Source organism: Bufo bufo, chromosome 9, assembly GCF_905171765.1.
Source record: "Bufo bufo chromosome 9, aBufBuf1.1, whole genome shotgun sequence".
In the NCBI taxonomy this organism is placed as follows: Eukaryota; Metazoa; Chordata; class Amphibia; order Anura; family Bufonidae; genus Bufo; species Bufo bufo.
Genome location: NC_053397.1, coordinates 27,642,189 through 27,660,644, shown reverse-complemented (window position 1 = coordinate 27,660,644; position 18,456 = coordinate 27,642,189). Strand labels below are relative to the sequence as shown.

At 47.3% G+C, this 18,456-nt stretch overlaps 1 protein-coding gene across 3 annotated transcripts in view; it reads right to left on the bottom strand.

The window, feature by feature from the left end:
* The window catches only part of PRICKLE2 (prickle planar cell polarity protein 2), a 254,775-nt gene extending 239,313 nt beyond the window's left edge, over positions 1-15,462 (bottom strand). For all 3 annotated transcript variants that reach the window (XR_005774187.1, XM_040407100.1, XM_040407101.1), the window contains exon 1: positions 15,343-15,462. Coding sequence is in view for 2 of the 3 variants with exons in the window: in XM_040407100.1 (XP_040263034.1) it covers positions 15,343-15,384 (42 nt within the window). In the remaining variant the exon portion in view is untranslated. The remainder of the gene's footprint in view (positions 1-15,342) is intronic.
* Between the last annotated feature and the right edge of the window lie 2,994 nt (positions 15,463-18,456).

Sequence of the window (18,456 nt, the reverse complement as noted above, 5' to 3'; positions counted from 1 at the left end):
TTAACATTCCTCAAGGGTTGTGGAGCAAGAGAAATGTCTGCAAGTAGACACCCCCTTTAAATTCGAGCAGACTTTTATTGTATCATTTAAAGAATACACAAATAAGCAGTTCTCCAAAATGAAAAGGATTTGTCTGAATACATGACCTTTTACATGCCTGCCATGCCAATGGGGTTTCTTCTGAGGTGCCTGGTCCTTCTGAAGAGGGGCTTATCCACATATATTCCCTACTCCCTGATACGATGGCTCTCAATGGCTGAAAACTATTGCAGAACGTTCACAGAATTTTAATGCATCACCTGCAAAAATATAGGGATGTGTATCTGGCCAGCGACGAGAGAAACTCTGTGGCTGATTCTCCACTGATCCTGAAGAAGGGTCGTAGTTCCCTGTTCTCAACGGACAAGAAGCTAAACGTGAGCAGTCTCTTCCCATCCTAATGATTAGGAATGGGTTCCCCTATTTATCTATATAGTGCCGCCGCCAACATAATCCGACTGTCATCAGTTTGACCTCCTCTGATCCCATTGGGACTCACAATCTTAAAGCCCATCTGTCAGCAGATTCGTACCTATGACACTGGCTGACCATGTGCGCTTGGCAGCTGAAGGCACCTGTGTTGGTCCCATGTTCTTGGAGACACGGCTCCTCTTACCTTGACTCCCTGCATCATAGTGATTTATAATGCAGTGAGTTCCTTTCTGTCCACCGGTCTGTTGTACTGTACTCACATGATGTGAGTACAGTACAACAGATCCGCAGTCAGATAGGAACTCACTGCATTATAAATCACTATGATGCAGTGAGTTAAAGGGGCGGTCTCACTTCAGTAAGTGGCATTTATTATGTAGAGAAAGTTAATACAAGACACTTACTAATGTATTGTGATTGTCCATATTGCCTCCTTTGCTGGCTGGATTCATTTTTACATCACATTATACACTGCTCGTTTCCATGGTTACAGACAACCCTGCAATCCATCAGTGGTGGTCGTGCTTGCACAATATAGGAAAAAACACTACCCTATGTGTGCTCCCATGGTCCCGGCCACTAGAGAGGCTGGTGCTTTTTCCTATAGTGTGCAAGCACGACCACCGATGATGGAGTGCAGGGTGGTCTGTAACCAAGGAAACGAGCAGTGTATAATGTGATTTAAAAATGAATCCAGCCAGGAAAGGAAGCAATATGGACAATCACAATATATTAGTAAGTGGCTTGTATTAACTTTATCTACATGATAAATGCCACTTACTGAAGTGAGACGACACCTTTAAGTTGAGAGGAGCCACCGTCAGTCTGGGAGATGCAGCCGAAACATGCCCGTGTTTCCCAGACTGCACACAGTAGGGTGCGATCGGCCTAATGAGTATGGGTTGTACTGATTCCCCAAAACGCCTGATCCTTCGTTCCCACAGGAGTTGAGCAGGACACCACCAGACGCCGCCGTATCCCCCAATCCCCTCTTCCTAACAAAAAAACATGCACACTCGGCAGAGGACTGCAGGCCGATAGGTATTAAAGGTGTACAAACACCTTTACCTATGGTTCCCATGTTTTTCTAATCCTGCATAAGGCTCCATTCACACGTCCGTGGTGTGTTGCGGACCCGCACCCCTATAGAAATGCCTATTCTTGTCCGCAAGCTGCGGACAAGAATAGGACATGTTCTATCTTTTGCGGAGCTGTGGACCTGAAGATCGGGGCCGCGCTCCGCAAATGCGGATGCTGACAGCACACTGTGTGCTGTCCGCATCCATTCCGTCCCCATAGAAAATGAATGGGTCCGCAAAATTGCGGAATGAATACGGACCCATTTGCGGACGTGTAAAGGGAGCCTTACCCCTTTTACATGGAAAATAAAAGTTGGAATCTGACCGGCAAGTATGGTCCACTGGTCTAGTTCCCTAGGGACTTATCAGGAGGTCCTTCACCATAAGTACATCATGGTACACTAAGGAACAAAAGAACAAACAGTAGAAAATGAAGTAAAATAGAAAAAAAAAAATAAGTATTGACCTCTTCAGTCCTGGCTGATCCAGCCCAGATGACGCCCCATAGGCTTTCTTTACAGACTGTCTGAACTCCAGGATGACGTATTGGCCTCAGCGGTGGTCACAGCCAGCGGCTGGCTGCCACAGTAAGCTTGTAAACAAAGACCGGCAGGCACCACCAGAGCATCTCGGCTGGATCGGTGGAGGACTGCGGAGGGAGAACAACATGCTCTACCATATCTCTGTCTCCCGATTGCCTAGATCAAACACAGACATATATCTGACCGAACTCTGCCCTGGAGAGGACCTCTGTCTCTGGTGGGACCTCTTGGTCAAGCCTATACACATTCCTGGGTAACTACTACGCTGCAGCTGCTGTACATGCGGCTTAAAGGGGTCTCTGTGCCAATATCATTAATGGCATAGCAATGAAATAGGGCTGGCCAATGGAGGTCACGTGAACAGGGAATGTGTCGCAATTAGTGTTGAGCGAACTTGTGTTTTAAGTTCGGCGTCTAAAGTTCGGCGTCATCGAAGAATCGCGTTATGGATTCCGCTTCCACGGTCCATAACGGAATTTAGAATCCATAACGCGATTCTTCAATAACCCGAACGTTAGACGCCGAACTTAAAACACAAGTTCGCTCAACACTAGTCGCAATGCCTAAACCAAGGGGAACTTCAGCTGTTGCGAAAATTCAACTCTCAGCATGCTCCATTCACGTCTATGTCAGTTCAGAGACCAGCTGAGCAGGTACGCACGCTGGGAGTTGTAGTTTCATAAAAGCTGAGAGTGTCATTGGCTGCTGAAACCTGGTCTAGGGTGACCCTGGGTCCTGCAGAAGGTGAAGAGGCCGCAGTTCCTTCTTTCTGAGGATCACCTCAGGGTCCTAAAAGTGAATCCCACCAATCACACATTGAAGGTGTGTCTAAGGGCTCATTCAGACGACCGTATGCAAACTGTGTGGATGCTGGCCGTGTGCGTTCTGCATTTTCGTGATAGAGAAGCCTATTTCTGCTCTGTCCGCCTCTCTTGCAGCCCCACTGAAATGAATGGGCCTGCATCCGTCCTGCAAAACTGCAGAATGGACGTGGACATATGAATACAGTTGTGTGAATGAGCCCTAAACCGATATGCCATCAGTGTTACTGGTGGAAAGAAGCCTCGCGTTAAAGAGTATTAACCCTTTAAACACGACAATCTTTCTTTATACTTTTTAATCAGTATTCGTATATAGAATACAATGTATCCGGGCAGCATTGTAATTCTGCCTACGGGAAATGTTGGATCTGTCAGGAAGAGGTTCGTTATGCAACACAGATCCTTTGATGAGATGACAGGTGCAGCGTTCTGGTCTCTGTTTAATGGGAAGAGAAACACGCACTTCGTCAAATAGACTTGCTCCATGTCTTGACAGCAAACAAAATTCATTCAAGGCAAAGTGAGACGGCCAAGCAAGCAGAGCTCCAATCTGCGTCCATTCTCAGGGCGTCAAGTCAAAGGAGGACACGACGGAGTGAAAAGTCAAACAGAAAGTTAAGAAAAGCAAAGACAGTGAAAGTCTCCAAATTTACATCACAATAGCCGGGAACCAGTCTCCGACTCACATTATGGGAAAGATTCTCAGGCGCCTGTGTAATTAACCCTTCCAGAGTCAAATTTCAACCAACTTGCCAGTGTAAAACTATCAGAGTGTGAATGAGCGATGACCTTTGATGGTCCAGTGTGCGGATTAGGCCTCTTTTACACGAACGTGTGATGGCCGTGCCCGTGCCGCGGACCGCACCTTGTGGTCCACAATGCACAGGCACCGACCGTGGGCCAGCCGCATGCGGATCGCGGACCCATTCACTTGAATGGTGTCCGCGATCCCTCTGTTCCGCAAAAAGATAGAACAAGTTCTATCTTTTTTCGGAACGGAAGCACGGAACGGAACACCACGAAAGCACTCCGTAGTGCTCCCGTTCCGTTCTGCACCGCATCTCCAGATTTGCGGACCCATTCCGCAATACGGCCACGGGGGACACACGGTCGTGTCTAAGAGGCCTTAAGGGCTCATTCACACGAACTTGTGCTGCCAGTTGCCGTATTGCTGCCCGCATTTGCGGATCCTCAATACTCGGGCACCGCTCCGTGTGCATTCCGCATCACGGATGCGGACCCATTCACTTAAACGGGTCCGCAAATCCGGAGATGCGGAACGGAAGCACGAAAAGGAACACTACGGAAGCACTACAGAGTGCTTCCTGGGGTTCCGTTCCGTGCCTCCGCACCGCAAAAAGATAAAACATGCTCTATCTTTTTGCGAAACGGATGGATTGCAGACCCATTCAAGTGAATGGGTCCACGATCCCCATGCGGCCGGTCTACGGTCAGTGCCCGTGCATTGCAGAACGCAATTTGCAGTCCACAGCACGGGCACGGGCTTCACACGGTCGTGTGAACAAGCCCTTAATGTGTGAATGCAGCAGACGGAGGGTTTCAGGCCGATAGTTTCCTATCATTTGCAAATGGACACTCCTGTCCTAAGAAAGTTGTGCAAAGTAATTAGTGAAAGTCCTACAGCATGCGTGTCTTGTAAGGAGTTTGGCTTCTCGGTGATCTTGGTCGTGCAGCAGCTGTTGCACCCAAGGGTCGCAGTGGGATCTCAGGGTAGCGTTGCTTGCGTAGAAATTATTCAGGCCACGACCACAAAATAATAGTCCTATTCTTGTACGTAATGCGGACAAGAATACGCCATGTTCTATATTTTTGAGGCAGCCACGGAATGTATATACTTTTGTGGCCCCAATGAAGTGGATGGGTCCGCATCTGACCCGCAAAAAATGCGTATCGGAGGCAGACAAAAAATACGTTTGTGTGCGTGAGCCCCTAAGGTACAGCCACACGGTCATGTTTCCTAATGAAGTTTTGAAAGCCAAAATCAGGAGTGGATCATAAAAGGAGAGAATATATAAAGAACAGATACGACTTCTCCGCTTTCTTGAATTCACTCCTTGTTTTGGCTTCTAAAACCGCATGAAGAAACCTGACCGTGCGGTGTACCTAAGGCCTCTTTCACACAAGCGATATGGATTGTGTCAGAATATGTTCAGGAAAAAATGTATGGTTTTGCACTTAAGTTCAATAATTTTTTTTCCTTCAATTGGGTTCCGTGTGTGAGGTTTTTTTTCCATCCGGATTGCATGCGTATTTCACGCGCTTGAAGAAAAACTGAAGAATAAAGGTCAACATCTCCTAGCAAGTACATTGCATCCGGATGCCTTCCGTTTTTTCACTGAAGCCCCATTCACCTCTATGGGGCCAGGGCGGCATGAAAAACGAGGAATATAGAACATGCTGCGATTTTTCATGGAACGCAGAAATTGTGTGTGAAAACTGGACATGGACCAATTGAAAATGAATGGGTCAGGAATCAGTCTAAATGCTATGCGTTCGTTACATGCATTGCATCCGGACGATAAATCGTTTGTGTGAAAAGACCCCTCAGGACTCATTCACACGAACGTATGTGTTCCGTTCCGTGCATTGGGGCCACAATTTGCGGTCCCCAATGCACGGAGAACGTTCCTGAGGCCCCCGGGACGGATTGAATGGGTCCGCATCCCTCCGTTCCGCAAAAAGATAGGACATGTTCTATCTTTTTGTGGAACGGAACCCCACAGAAGCATTCTGTAGTGCTTCCGTTCTGTGCTTCCCTTACGCACCGTTCCACATCTCCAGATTTGTGGACCCATTCAAGTCAATGTGGAAAGCACACAGAACGGTGCCCGTGTATTACGGATCCGCATATGCGGTCCGCAATACGGCAACGGGACACCTACGGTTGTGTGAATAAGCCCTAAGGCAAAGAAAATTCCACCGCGGATCTTGCTGCCAGCCAGCATTTGAAAATCCACAGTGTGCACAATTCACACTGCAAATCGTCAGCAATTTCCCCACGACCTCAGTGTGGGCAGGCACGACCACTATATACACTGCTCAAAAAAATAAAGGGAACACTTAAACAACACAATGTAACTCCAAGTCAATCACACTTCTGTGAAATCAAACTGTCCACTTAGGAAGCAACACTGAGTGACAATCAATTTCACATGCTGTTGTGCAAATGGGATAGACAACAGGTGGAAATTATAGGCAATTAGCAAGACACCCCCAATAAAGGAGTGGTTCTGCAGGTGGTGACCACAGACCACTTCTCAGTTCCTATGCTTCCTGGCTGATGTTTTGGTCACTTTTGAATGCTGGCGGTGCTTTCACTCTAGTGGTAGCATGAGACGCAGTCTACAACCCACACAAGTGGCTCAGGTAGTGCAGCTTATCCAGGATGGCACATCAATGCGAGCTGTGGCAAGAAGGTTTGCTGTGTCTGTCAGCGTAGTGTCCAGAGCATGGAGGCGCTACCAGGAGACAGGCCAGTACATCAGGAGACGTGGAGGAGGCCGTAGGAGGGCAACAACCCAGCAGTAGGACCGCTACCTCCGCCTTTGTGCAAGGAGGAACAGGAGGAGCATTGCCAGAGCCCTGCAAAATGACCTCCAGCAGGCCACAAATGTGCATGTGTCTGCTCAAACGGTCAGAAACAGACTCCATGAGGGTGATATGAGGGCCCGACGTTCACAGGTGGGGGTTGTGCTTACAGCCCAACACCGTGCAGGACGTTTGGCATTTGCCAGAGAACACCAAGATTGGCAAATTCGCCACTGGCGCCATGTGCTCTTCACAGATGAAAGCAGGTTCACACCGAGCACATGTGACAGACGTGACAGAGTCTTGAGACGCCGTGGAGAACGTTCTGCTGCCTGCAACATCCTCCAGCATGACTGGTTTGGCATTGGGTCAGTAATGGTGTGGGGTGGCATTTCTTTGGAGGGCCGCACAGCCCTCCATGTGCTCGCCAGAGGTAGCCTGACTGCCATTAGGTACCGAGATGAGATCCTCAGACCCCTTGTGAGACCATATGCTGGTGCGGTTGGCCCTGGGTTCTTCCTAATGCAAGACAATGCTAGACCTCATGTGGCTGGAGTGTGTCAGCAGTTCCTGCAAGACGAAGGCATTGATGCTATGGACTGGCCCGCCCGTTCCCCAGACCTGAATCCAATTGAGCACATCTGGGACATCATGTCTCACTCTATCCACCAACGTCACGTTGCACCACAGACTGTCCAGGAGTTGGCAGATGCTTTAGTCCAGGTCTGGGAGGAGATCCCTCAGGAGACCGTCCGCCACCTCATCAGGAGCATGCACAGGCGTTGTAGGGAGGTCATACAGGCACGTGGAGGCCACACACACTACTGAGCCTCATTTTGACTTGTTTTAAGGACATTACATCAAACTTGGATCAGCCTGTAGTGTGTTTTTCCACTTTAATTTTGAGTGTGACTCCAAATCCAGACCTCCATGGGTTGATAAATTTGATTTCCATTTTTTTATTTTTGTGTGATTTTGTTGTCAGCACATTCAACTATGTAAAGAACAAAGTATTTCAGAAGAATATTTAATTAACTCAGATCTAGGATGTGTTATTTTTGTGTTCCCTTTATTTTTTTGAGCAGTGTATTTTTTTTTTTTATAAAGCCGCTGCATATATGCACAGTGGGGTAAGGCCCATTTACACAAACTGATTGCCAATACAGGATCTCAGATTAGCCATATTGTTCCCTTCGCTGAAAACAAACGGAATGGGAGCGTCAGAGACAAGAGAATGCGATCAGCCCCTTCCCATTCATTTCTATGGAGCGTAGCTGTGCGACCAAGGCCAGATATCTGGCAAGCAATGGGGAAGCGCGGGGCCCTTGTTCATAATCGTCTATGTGACGCTGTGGTACAAGCTTGTCAAAGTCAAGCGCCATCGTTTTAACACCATGTAACCTTTGAGTTCAGTCGGCTGTGCTGATTCATTACATAATATATCAGTCTCTAGGAATACAGAGCTGCATCGGGGCTCCCGGTCTCAGAGAACCCCTTTAGATGATATCATTCTGTCCGCCCGCAGCTGGTGCAGGTCTCGTCATACAGTTGCAGCATCTTCTAACCATATCTATTTTGCAGTCTGCAAAACGCAGATCCCCAAATATGGATACCATCCGTTTTCTGCATCCATATGTCTGTTCTGTAAAATGTCCTATTCTTGACTGCAAATGCGGACCACAGACCCACTGGGTATGCAAAAAAATGTGTGTGTGTGTGGGGGGGACACGGACAGTACCTCTGTTTTGCGGACCGCAAAATACATATGGTCGTGTGAATGTACCCTAATCCTGGACAACCCCTTTCACATTACATCAGTCCAGAAATACTGCTGGGATGAAGAAGGGTCGGACCATGGGAATTTTACTATCTCCAGTCATTTTATTTTTTTCCTTTTAGTGCTACTCAGCCCTGATCTCTGTTAACAATTTTATCTAATGCCGGGGGAACAGCAGATTTGTGGGATACACAAGGCCAAGGAAAATACACAACCCGGCCTGATGAAATAAATACTCGGATAACAAGGCAGAGAGCGGAAAAGGGGCAGATAAAAATGTGGGCTTAATAAAAGATGCAGGAAGGCTCGTGCAAACCCAAATGTACACAGTACAGCGACCAGACGAGGAGCCGGGCCTCATGTATCGGGACCCTATCAGGGGAAATGGCCGTTCTGCCCCCAGTGTCTCTAAACTGTGCTGGATAAATGGATGTGGCGACCATACTACGACATAGAGGCACAACATGCATTTGCTGAGGGACCCTGGGCGAGAGGACCCTTTCCTAGTGTGCCCTAAGATGGTGAGAGCCTGTGCAGGACTGCTGAAGGGAAACTGGCCCAGAGGTCCTTCATGGGTGGCAAATCCTGTCACCGTAACCCCGTAATGGTGGGCCCATTTTTACCGATCCATTCTTTGCTATGTACAAAGCAAAACATGGCGAATATGGCACCACACGGCTGGCATCAGTGCCAATGGTGAGGCCAGGCGTCATTGAACTGTACAGGGAGTGCCTTGACCGGAAAAGTGTGGGGGGGGGGGGGGGGGGGTCAACAGATTCCATATCTCCCAATGGATGAGAAGCCCAAAGGTGGGACCTACACCTATCGGGTAATTAGGACAGAATATCTTAGTAGGAATACATACCCCTTTCAAATAAACTAGCCATGTGAAGGTCACAGCAATAACCCTTAAAGGGTTGGCCACTTTCCAGCTACTCTTGAATAATGTGTGTGTAAGATGACTATATGGCACTTACCAATGTAGCCTTTGTTGATATTCTGCACCATTTTCTATATTTCATAAGGTATGCCCCTTGATGGCCAAGTCCTTTTTGCTGTCCACAAAATGGCTGCAGATGGAGGGTCATGTGACCAGGCAAATCCTACACACATCATACAGGTTGTCTCTTTTCAACATTCCCCCCTTTTTTAAGAAGGGTTCTACCAAAATTTAGCTGACCACAGTATGTCCCGCTGCTGGACTCCCCACTGATCAGCTGTGATCTGTAAGGGAACCTGACAGTAAGGCCTCATGCACACGACCGTGCTGTTTTATGCGGACCGCAAACCGCAGCCGCCCGTGTGCCTTCCGCAATTTGCGGAACGGAACGTGCGGCACATTGTAGACATGCCTATTCTTGTCCACAAAACGGACAAGAATAGGACATGCTATATTTTTTTTGCGGGGCCTCGGAACGGATCATTGAAGTGAAAGGGTCCGCACCCGAGCTGGCAGTCAGTGCACCTAGAGTGAAATCTCGCCCAGCCCCTGACTGTAGTAGTTTTCACTCCTTCACCAGGTAAATTTGCCAGGGCTGAAGTCCTGTCCCTCGCCATTCCTAAGTGGCGAGGATGGTGTAAAAACGCCAAAGTGAAAAAATATTGTCGAAAGTCTGTTTAAAAAATTTTAAAAGGGGGGTCTTGCAATTTTTTTCTCCTGTTAGTAAATGACCCCCATTGTTATCAGCTAAACCTAATAAGCAGTGATTAAGTCAAGGTCGACCTTCCTGTGTTCTTAGCGACTACCTTGCACCAGAACATATCGTCATTATCTATCTGAGCTTTGGTGTAAATGGCGCTGCTTCACAATGAAATATAAACACGAGCGGATCATGTTCCTCGCACCTTTTACTGTCTGACAATAGAATCACTTCTTTTTGTTAAATATAAGTCATGACTGCCCTTTAAACTTCGCTCGCCCCGTGGGAAACACACGATTTCTACAACTGCAGAGACTTGGCTGAAATTTTTCTCACCTCGGGCCATAGTTATTCTTGGCAGATTTGGTACAGAAATTGTAGACTTTTCTGCAACAAAAATCGGATGCGTATGAACATACCCTTAAAGGGGTTGTCTACCCATGACGACCCCTTTCTCAGCTATCAAAAAAAAACTTTATGCCACTTGCACAAGTTGCGGAATATGTGCAGCATAATAATGTACGGTGATCCGTCTCCGTACAGCGGTTCTCATGAAGACAACCTCTTGTCCATATGAACATCATGAAGGTGGTACCCCTCTATGAGGAAAGCCGCTCTGCGTGGTACTGCGGGCGTGCAACGCGCCCACATTCACTATCCTTACCTGTGGCAGCCTGATACTGCAGCGTTATCTCGCCCTATAACCCCCAGCAGCTTCCATTACAGTTTCCCTATTCAAATCAATGGCGAAGAATCGCCACAAAAACAGCACAAACGGTATCCTAACGGAACAAACGAAAATTGATGAACATCGTTGAACTCAATGGGGGTCATTTACAAAAACTGGCTTTTTACGCGCCATTTTTTGGGGATAAAAAATTTGAAAGACCCCATTTTGCAACTAGTTAACATCTGTGCAACACAATTTTGTTGCACGCGGCATTTTTTACTCTGTCCTTGCCTCTTAGTTGTGGCGGGGTGAGGTTGGGGCGTAAAAGAGGAGTAAAAATTACATCTGTCAGGGGCTGGAGCAGTTTTCAGTCCAAGCGCGCAGACTGCCGGAGGTGCGCCTACTTGTCATAAATTAGGCGCGGGGCTATCAAAGACTGGTGTAAAATGCTGGTCTTTGATAAACAACCCCCATTGCCCCAGTGGAGGAGGGGGAGAGTAAGCCGCTGCCTGCTGCACCTCTGTGATTCAATACACTTGAGTCATTTGTATACGTCGTGTATATTGTTGCTTTTTTTCCCATTTACTGCTTTATGTAGAGATGTAATATTATTCCTCTGGATGTATGTGGCCCCGTAGACTCTCGCAGCAGCAGTTGGGTTATTTACAACAAGCCTGAAAGGAGAGGACATCCGTATGGCGTAGTGAATGAAGCCAGCTGAATTATTGAAGCCGGGTATTGTGCTCGGTGCTGATGACATTTGGAGTCAGGTGCAGCTCCCTGCCCTCTCCCCCTGCAGGCATCATGGCCGCTCTCTGCTGCTCTTCAGGGATTTGAGAACTAACTCGCAGGATTTGGACGGGGGTTACAATGTGACAAGTGACAGGCAGGTAAATGCTCTGCAGTCCCAGGACATTGTACGCCTTGACGATAATTACTGACAATGGTTAATGATAACCATTATGTTATTAAGGGAATTTGCTGCATCATTTTTTGAAATTTTTGGTTAATATCGGACCAACAATGTGCAGCGATGTATAGGACTGAGATCTGCAAAAACGGAAATTCATATAATTCATTTTATAGGGGATTACCTTTAAAAAAGTTCAGACCAATGGGGTACCAACTGCTGGGACCCCCCCAAAAGTAGTCATTAAAGTCAAGGAGAGAAATGTGACTCCCCATTCAGTTCATTGACAAAACTGCGGCAAAAAGCGACACGAAAAACTGCAAACATGATTCCATGCCCAGGGTGCATGCACACATGATTCCAGTGCAAAGGGCGAGATCCGGGTCAAATCCACGTCAAACTATGCAACTAAAACATGAGGATTTTGGTGCAGATATGCAACGAAATCCGCACGACTATCCATCCACTCGACAAATCTCCATTTAGTGTTGAGCGAACTTGTGTTTTAAGTTCGGCGTCTAAAGTTCGGGTTATCGAAGAATCGCGTTATGGATTCTAAATTCCGTTATGATCCATGGTAGCGGAATCCATAACGCGATTCTTCGATAACCCGAACTTTAGACGCCGAACTTAAAACACAAGTTCGCTCAACACTAAATGGAGATTTGTCAAGTGGATGGATAGTCGTGCGGATTTCGTTGCATATCTGCACCAAAATCCTCATGTTTTAGTTGCATAGTTTGACGTGGATTTGACCCGGATCTCGCCCTTTGCGCTGGAAAGGGTAAAATCTGCAAAGAAAACCGCACAAACAACTGGCATGCTGCGGATCTCAAAATCTGCGCCGCAGGTCACTGTAGACATGAGACTTTGAAAATCTCATCTGATTAGCTGCTACTGTATTAGGCCTCATGCACACGACCGTATGTATTTTGCGGTCAGCAAAACACGGATCCGCAAAAAATACGGATGACAGCTGTGTGCATTCGGTATTTTACGGAATGGAACAGCTGGCCCTTCATAGAACAGCACTATCCTTGTCTGTGATGCGGACAATAATAGGACATGTTCAATTTTTTTGCAGAACGGACGTATGGAAACGGAATGCAGACGGAGTAACTTCGGTTCTTTTTGCGGACCCATTGAAATGAATGGTTCCGCATACGGTCCGCAAAAAAAACTGAACGGACACGGAAAGAAAATAAGTTTGTGTGCATGAGCCCTTACGCTGAGGATTTTCCACTCAAATATGGAAAATCAGCACGTAATATGCACCGCGTGCGGGCACCCCTTAAGGCTCTTTTCCGTCCGGATGAGGTGTATAGCGAATGCATCCAAACTGAATCCCGACCCATTCATTGCAATGGGTCTGTGCACATTGTTTTTCACGTATCAGGAAAAAACGCTGCATGTTCTAAATTGTGCGTTTTACACTCAGCTTTGACCCCATAGAAGTGAATGGGGTTTGCATGAAAAACGGAAGGCATCCGGATACAATGCGTTTTTCAATGATGGTTGCTAAGAGATGTGAGTTTTATTCTTCAGTTTTTCTTCACGTGCGTGAAAAGCACATGCAATCCGGACGGAAAAAACTGAAACACTGCACGCAAACGCAGACAATACTGATTCGACTTGCCTGCAAACCCATCAGTTTTTCCCTGAACAGATCCTGACACAATCCGTACGGCCTCTTTCACATGGTCAGTATTTTGCATCAGTATTTGAAAGCCAAAACCAGGAGTGGAACCTTCAGAGAAAAGGTATAATAGACATATTTGTGCCTTTTCTGTGTTTTGGACCCACTCCTGGTTTTAGGGCTCATGCACACGGCGGTACCATGTTTTGTGGTCCGCGAAACACAGATATCATCCGTGTGCATTCTGTATTTTGCGGAACGGAACAGCTGGCACCTAACAGAACAGCACTATCCTTGTCCGTAATGCGGGCAATAAAAGGACATGTTCTATTTTTTTGCGGAACGGTCTTGCAGACATATGAAAAGAGAATGCTCCGTTTTTTTGCAGCACCATCGAAGTGAATGGTTCCACATGTGGGCCGCAAAAGAATAATGCAACGGACACGGAAAAAAAAATACGTTCATGTGCATGAGCCCAAATACTGATGCAAAAATACTGACTAAATACTGACCGTGTGAAAGAGGCCTAAGGGCTCGTTCACACGAACGTTTTTTGCGTTCCGTATACGGGTCGTTTTTTTTAGTACCGTATACGGAACCATTCATTTCAATGGTTCCGCAAAAAAAAAACAGAATGTACTCCGTATGCATTCGGTTTCCGTATTTCTGTTTTTCCGTTCAAAGATAGAACATGTCCTATTATTGCCCGAAAATCACGTTCCGTGGCTCCATTCAAGTCAATGGGTCCGCAAAAAAAAGGAACACATACGAAATGTACTCCGTATCCGTTCCGTTTTTGCGGAACCATCTATTGAAAATTTTATGCCCAGCCCAATTTTTTCTATGTAATTACTGTATACTGTGTATGCCATACGGAAAAACGGAATGGAACCGGAAACACTACTGAAACAAAAACCGGAAAAATGGATCCGTTAAAAACGGACCGCAAAACCCTGAAAAAGCCATACGGTCGTGTGAACGAGCCCTAAGCCTAGTTTCACACCTGTTGTGTGAATTGCAGCAGGCTATTCTCTGCCGGAACAGGCTGTCCAAATTCTCTGGATCCGGTGCTGCCGGATGCCGATGGAATGCCCGCCGGCCCCGTTAAAGTGGTTGTTTCATGTCAGACAATGGGGGCATATCGCTAGGATCTGCCCCCATAGTCTTATAGGTGCAGGTCTCACCGCTGGGACCTGGACCTATATCGGGAAAGGAGCCCTGCAAGGTGGTGGCTGGAGGACTCCGGTCCGGCCACCACCAAGCGCTCACCTGATAGAAGTGAATGGGAGCGCACCGTGCATGACCGGCCACCGCTCCCGTTCATTTCTATGGGCCCAACGGAAATAGCCGAGCCAGCGCTTGGCTATTTTCGTCAGCCCCATAGGAAATGAATAGAGGGCGACTGCGAATGCGCAGTGCACTCTCCACCACTTTCGGGGCTCCATTCTCGATATAGGTGCAGGTCCTAGAGGTGGGACCCGCACCTATCAGACAATGGGGGCATATCTTAGCACAAACGCAACGTAGATTGCAAATCGGATTGCAAGTGGAGGCATTTTCGTTCTTTTTTTTTGCGGTACCATACGGGCTACAAAAAAAAAAAAAGAACGGATACGGACAAAAAATAAGTTTGTGTGCATGAGCCCTAACTAGTGTTGAGCGAACTTGTGTTTTAAGTTCAGCGTCTAAAGTTCAGGTTCGGGTTATCGAAGTATCCCGTTATGGATTCCGCTACCACGGACCATAACGGATTTTAGAATCCAGAACGGGATACTTCGATAACCCGAACCTTAGACGCCGAACTTAAAACACAAGTTCGCTCAACACTAGCCCCTAACCCTTAGCTACCACCTGTGTAGTTGCTCCGCTTCTGTGGGACTACAAGTCTCAGCAGCTCACACACTCGACGCCTATGCCGTTGCTGACAAGATGTTCCGCAGCAGTGGCTACTCAAGTGCGGTCGGACTACAATTCCCAAGACATCATGAACCAGCAGACGGTGAGGGAGATGGAGCCCTGCAGTTCCTACAACTCCCATCATGTATCTGCAAAAGTCTGCAACTAATGAGACTGCTGTGGAACTACAAGTCACAGCATGGGGCTAAGGCAAGATGTTCTGCAGCTGCAACAACCTACGACTACTGCAGATCCCAGCCTGTCAGAGTTTGCAACAAAGCACAGGTTGGTGTCCCCGGCAAGATGTTCTGCAGCAGCCGCAGCAGCAGGGAGCACAGCGGCAATACTCACTGATCTGCCGGAATGTCTCCTCCAGGAGCTCCTGCTGAACATGTCCGGGCTGTGGGGTCCTCGGGGAAGGTCTGGGGGTCTCTCGGTGTCGGTCCCCGGCTCCTCTCGGCTCTCACTCGCTTCTCTCTCATCAATGAAGTGAGTCAGGAGCGAGGTTTCCGTGTGTGAAGCTCCACCTCGCCGGGGACATGGAGGAGGGGGACCTGGAGGACACCGGCAGCCAGGACGCCCCCTCAGCGCCAGTCACAGAGGCGCCCACCAGCCTCCTCCGCACACGGGAGGCGCACCTGAGCCGACATGTCGCCGACTTTACCTCAGAACCTCACTGACAGGGTGCTGCTGCCGCACACGGTTCTGTCTTGTGCGGTTTTTTGACCCCCTCCCAAAAAAAAAAGCATAAAAAACACGCTCAGCGTTTTGTAGCTTGTTTTTTAGGTGTTTTTGGCTGCTTTTCCACAAACGCATGGAAATCCGTGCGTATTCTGCCTCCTGAATACAGACTGTCATCAGTATTGGCGTACACACCGAAATCCCACCGGCAGCAGCGTCCTCTCTGCCCCCCCATTGGCAGCGCTGAGGAATACGGAGCAGCGGCCTGAGGGACCATGCACACGAACGTAGTTTTTTCCGCTTCCGTTTAATTTTTTTTACAGGTCCGTGTGTGGAACCATTCACTTCAATGGGGATTGAAAAAAAACAAAAAACGGAAATGACTCCGTGTGCATTCCGTGTCTGCATGTCCGCTCCGCAAAAAAAAATTTTGCGGCCAAGGACAGGCATTGTTACAATGGATCCGCAAAAAAAAAAACGGATGCAACATGGACGTCACAGAGATGTCATCTGTTTTTTTGCGGATCCGTGTTTTGTAGACTGTGCAAAATACATAGTCATGTGCATGAGCCCTAAAGCCGAAGTTTGTCCCTTCTCGGTGCGGCCGCGGCTTTGAGATTGAGATGTATGGGAGGCAGAGAGGATGCTGCCCCCGGCGGGCTTTTGGTGAAATTTCGGTGCCGCAGTCCTCACCAAAATTCTGCAGTGTAAATGGACCCTAAGGGCCAATTTACACTACTTATTTTGAAAAACGCTTAAATAAAAACTGTGCGGAATCGGCGGTTTTTCGACATGTCTTTTTATTTTTTACCAATGGGTGTTCACTTCAGTACAATGCTGCATTTTCAGCTTGAGGTTTTTCAGGCAGATCTGCACCAAAAAAGCGCTTAGAAAATGCATGGACTTAGGGCCAGTTCACACAGAGTTTTTTGGTGCTGATTTTGGAGCGTTTCTGCCTCAACAACAGCTCGAAAAACGCCTCCAAACAGCCTCTCATTCATTTCAATGGGACGCAGCGCGCCCTATCTTGGGGCAAATTCGGCGCAGAATCTTCAATTGAAATGAATAGGAAGCAGAAAAAAAACAGCTCGATGTAAGGGTACTTTCACACTAGCGTTTTTCTTTTCCGGCGCTGAGTTCCGTCCTAGGGGCTCAAATCCGGAAAATAACTGATCAGTTTTATCCCCATGCATTCTAAATGGAGAGCAATCCGTTCAGGACGCATCAGGATGTCTTCAGTTCAGTCTTTTCAGAAAACCGTAGCATGTTGTATTTTTACCTCCGGCCAAAAATCCTGAACACTTTGACTGAACGCCGGATCCGGTCTTTTGCCCATTGACTTGCATTAACGCCGGATCCGGCGCGGTGTGTTCAGTCAAACCGAACCTGGCTTTTGCATGTTAAACCCGGAAAATGTGAAAAAAAAGTTAGAAGTCCATAAATGGCGGATCCGTTTTTTCCAATGCATTTTTTTTATTGTGATCAAAATCCTGATCAGGATTCAAATGTAATCCGTTTTCACACGTTTTTCCGAATCCGGCGGGCAGTTCCGGTGTCGGAATTGAACGCCGGATTTAAACAACGCTAGTGTGAAAGTAGCCTTAGTCCATGCTTTTTTTTTCCACATCAAAAAAACTTAGGCTGAAAATGCAGCTTCGTATTAAACACCCATTGGTTAAAAAAAAAAAAGTGTCAAAAATGCTGAGAAAAAAAACGTGGATTCAACTCTCATTTTTTTAAGCATGTTTTTCAAAATCAGTTGTGTGAACGGGCCCACAGTGGGTTTTACTGTGGAATCCTGCTAGCTCTCTGCCTCCCATTCGTTTCAATGGGAGGCAGCGCTGAGGAATACGGAGCGGCGACTTAAAGCCACTGCCACGCCGACAATGGACATGTTCCTTCTTGGCGTGGCTGGAAGCCGCCGCTCCACAGTCTTCAGCGCTGCCTCCCTTTGAGATGCATGGGAGGCAGAGAGGTCGCAGTCACCGGTAGGTTTTTGGCAAAATTCCGGACCAAACTTTTTCGGTAAAACTCGCCATGTAAATGGACCCTAAGAGAGCCTTCACATGCTGCGTATACGGCTTTCCAATACGCTCGGATACATTCACGCAGCAGATTTTGACGCTTAGGCTCAGTTAAGGATGCATTCACACGGCCGATTGTATTTTGCGGTCTGCAAAATGCAGATCCGCAAAAAATACAGAAGACGTCCGTGTTGCATCTGTTTTGTTTGTGGATCCATCGTAGCAATGCCAATTCTAGTCCACAAGAATAGCACATGTAGATCTTTTTTGCGGGACTACGGAACGGACATACAGATGCGGACCGCACACAGTGTGCTGTCTCCAATCCGCAAAAAATGTGGATCGGATGCAGACCAAAAATACGGTCATGTGAATGGGACACTGATTGTACGCGGAATCTGCGTCAAGAATGGACAGGACACGTTTTTTACTCCTTGTATTCCCAGATCCATAACTTTTTTATTTTTTCATTCACATAGTTGTATATAGAATTGTTTTTTTTTGCGGGACAAGTTGTGCTTTCTAATGGCGCCATTTAATATTGCATTTCCGCTGTAGTTTTATGGATTTTGTTTTTTATGGCGTGACCTGCAAGGTAAAACTGACCTGTGCCCTTCATTCGCTGGGTCAGCACATTTAGGCCTATTGCACACGACCGTATGTATTTTTTGCGGTCCGCAAAGAATACGGATGATGTCCGTGTGCATTCCGTATTTTGCGGAACGGAACAGGCGGCCCCTAATAGAACAGTCCTATCCTT